The 3,046-nt window shown below is 66.1% G+C and overlaps 1 protein-coding gene across 1 annotated transcript in view; it reads right to left on the bottom strand.

The window, feature by feature from the left end:
- The window catches only part of SARDH (sarcosine dehydrogenase), a 66,818-nt gene that overhangs the window by 40,830 nt on the left and 22,942 nt on the right, over positions 1-3,046 (bottom strand). The window contains exon 12 of the mRNA XM_024762361.1: positions 1-135. Coding sequence (XP_024618129.1) covers positions 1-135 — 135 coding nt within the window. The remainder of the gene's footprint in view (positions 136-3,046) is intronic.

The raw sequence follows: 3,046 nt of genomic DNA, 5'->3' as shown, positions 1-3,046 counted from the left end.
AGGGGGTCTGTCCTCATGTTGCGTCCAGCCAGGGGCTCGTCGTGGGGGAAGACAACCGAGTAATTCTTGGAGTAGGACTCGTGGCTGCGCTCTCGAATCCAGCGGCCGTGGGCCGTGAGCGAGTGATGGAAGCGCCTGTCGTGGATGGAGTGGCCCGTCACTGCCTTGGGGACCCTTGTCCCCTCTACGGGAGTTCTCCCTATGGTTCAGGCCTCAGGGGGGCTCCTGGCTCTCCGTTCTCCCACCAAGGGGCCTTGGGCAGCCCGCAAATCTTGGGGAGCTCAGCGTCCTCGCCTGCAGCCCCCTACAGCTGACGGGCGCAGGGAGCGGACACCGCAGGCTCAGGGCCTCAGGCTGGGGACGTGCGTGGGGTGAGCCGTGCTCCTTGCCCCTGACCTGGGCCCCGGGCCGGACAGGCCCCGATGATCTCGTGAAAGCTAACGTGAGGGATCTTCGGAGTTTAGGGTTAGCAGATGTGATGGAGCGCCCCTTTCCCCTCGGTGCCCCTCAGCGGAGGCCAGGGGTGAAGGTGACGGCCTCTCGGGTCAGACCCCCAGGAGGCGCGAAGGAGCGGGAGAAGTCCCGGCTGTGTTGGGGGCCCCGCTCACAGGGATGGCGTGGCCGTCGTGGGGGAAGACAACCGAGTAATTCTTGGAGTAGGACTCGTGGCTGCGCTCTCGAATCCAGCGGCCGTGGGCCGTGAGCGAGTGATGGAAGCGCCTGTCGTGGATGGAGTGGCCCGTCACTGCCTTGGGGACCCTTGTCCCCTCTACGGGAGTTCTCCCTATGGTTCAGGCCTCAGGGGGGCTCCTGGCTCTCCGTTCTCCCACCAAGGGGCCTTGGGCAGCCCGCAAATCTTGGGGAGCTCAGCGTCCTCGCCTGCAGCCCCCTACAGCTGACGGGCGCAGGGAGCGGACACCGCAGGCTCAGGGCCTCAGGCTGGGGACGTGCGTGGGGTGAGCCGTGCTCCTTGCCCCTGACCTGGGCCCCGGGCCGGACAGGCCCCGATGATCTCGTGAAAGCTAACGTGAGGGATCTTCGGAGTTTAGGGTTAGCAGATGTGATGGAGCGCCCCTTTCCCCTCGGTGCCCCTCAGCGGAGGCCAGGGGTGAAGGTGACGGCCTCTCGGGTCAGACCCCCAGGAGGCGCGAAGGAGCGGGAGAAGTCCCGGCTGTGTTGGGGGCCCCGCTCACAGGGATGGCGTGGCCGCGATCCCTGCACGTTTGTCCCCTGGCAGCTGGGGGGACACCAGGCGCAGCCACTCCACCCATGGTGGTGTCCAACTCTGCCCGCGGGTCCCACGCGATTTCCTGCTGAGCTGAGAGGCCCCTCCCCCAGCCTCCACAAAGGGAGGACAGCCAGGGCCAACCAGCAGCCCTTCCCTCTGGTCCCCAGAGTGGCCACAGCTGCTGGGCTGCGTTACACGCTGCGCCACGCAGCCCCTCCCAGGAACAGCCCACCTCTCAGGCGCCCAGCTCACTGTGGCCCCCTCCTGCCCACTCCTTCACTCCCCACCTCCCCCCAGCTGTGTCCCCATCAGTGCTGCCGTCCTCAGGGGCCTGGCCTGAGCCTCGGCAGGGCTACCCAGCGTGCCGCTCTGACCTGGGCAGGGGCTGGTGCTGCAGATGTGGGAATTAGCATGACAGATATTATTCGTAGTGATTGCCGTCGTGGAAGGAGCCCTTTTCCAGGGCAGGCCCAGGGCTGAGGGCCACCCGCAAGAACCCCTCGTGCAGTCCTCAGAGTGGCCTCAGGTGTGGGGCTCCTGGTTTGACTCGTTCCACGCGACAGGAACCTGCTGCACTGAGCCAGGAGCTTCCAGAAAGAAGGGGGGCCGTGAAGAACCGCCAGGGGCCTGGGGAGGGGTCCCAGCGGCGGCACGTGGGGCTGCAGGAGCAGGCTGGCGAGGGGCTGAGCCAGGGCGGGAGGAGGCCAGGAGACTCACCCTCCTTGGCAGCAGGAGCCCAGTGGCTCCTGGGATGGGACGTGGTCACCCACCCAGCCTCGCTGAGAGTGGGGCTCCTGGGGGGCTCTCAAGGGGGGAGGTGGAGCCTCAGTTGTCCTCTCAGACCCCCTGGGTGGCAGGGACCAGGGAGGGGGATGGGCCTGAGGCAGGGCGGGGTGATCCCTGCACAGGCACGTCCGGCCCCTCTAGACAGGCCCCCACCAGCCCCTCTACTCGCCCCTGTGCACACCTGTGGGTGTCAGGGGCGGGGGCACTCAGCTCAGCCCAAGCACGACAGGGGTCAGCAGTGGAAGGAGCACTCCCCGTGGCCCACAAGGACCTGGCTGCTGTTTTCCACCTGCATACAAGCGGGCAGAGGGGCCTGCAGCCGGGGTCCGGCGTCCAGCCACCCTCCTGACATAACAAAGAGCGACTTCTCCTTCTTCCCTGGTTGCCAGGACCCCAAGAGCTTTCTTTAAAAACAATGGCCCGTGCTCTGGGCCCCACCTATGCCAGGCCCTGGGGGAGGCGACGCATCCCTACCATGAGCCTCAAATAACTCCACTGAGAAGGTGGATCATTGTTCCCATTTCACAGATGGAGAAACCGAGGTCAGAGAGGAGGAAGAACTGGCTAATTGGTGGGGAGCCGGGACAGCTGAGAACCTGTTGGGGTGTCCAAAGGGGGTGCCACCGCCACCATCCGTGAGGCAGCTGCTGTGGCCTGGAGGGCACCTGGTGCCAGGCCAGCCCCGGGAGCCTCATATGCAGGCCAGGGTCCAGACACGCCCTGGACCCGGCCCTGGGCCTCGATCGCCTTCTCAGGTACCTCTCTCCCCAAGCCCGTCCTCCGCGTGTAAGACGAGGAGGTGACATGGGTCAGAGTTCTGCTCTGACTTCCTGAGTGTCTAAGCAGGGGCACAAGGCTGGCGCTCCCTCGTCCGGGTTTTTTGGTGACTCCCTGACGCAGTGCCCTCGTTTCCTGGCTCTGCCTCTCTTGTGGCGCCTGGGTCTCCATGCCCCGCTCAGGCCAGGGAAGCAGAACATCCCATCAGTGCTGAGAGGCCCCGGGTGCCGGTGCCACAGCTGGTCCGGTGGTGGC

The sequence above is a fragment of the Neophocaena asiaeorientalis genome, unplaced genomic scaffold (assembly GCF_003031525.2).
Source record: "Neophocaena asiaeorientalis asiaeorientalis breed wild unplaced genomic scaffold, Neophocaena_asiaeorientalis_V1.1 scaffold78, whole genome shotgun sequence".
NCBI classification, from domain to species: Eukaryota; Metazoa; Chordata; class Mammalia; order Artiodactyla; family Phocoenidae; genus Neophocaena; species Neophocaena asiaeorientalis.
Note: the sequence above shows the minus strand (reverse complement) of the source record. Positions and strands in the feature narration are given on the sequence as shown.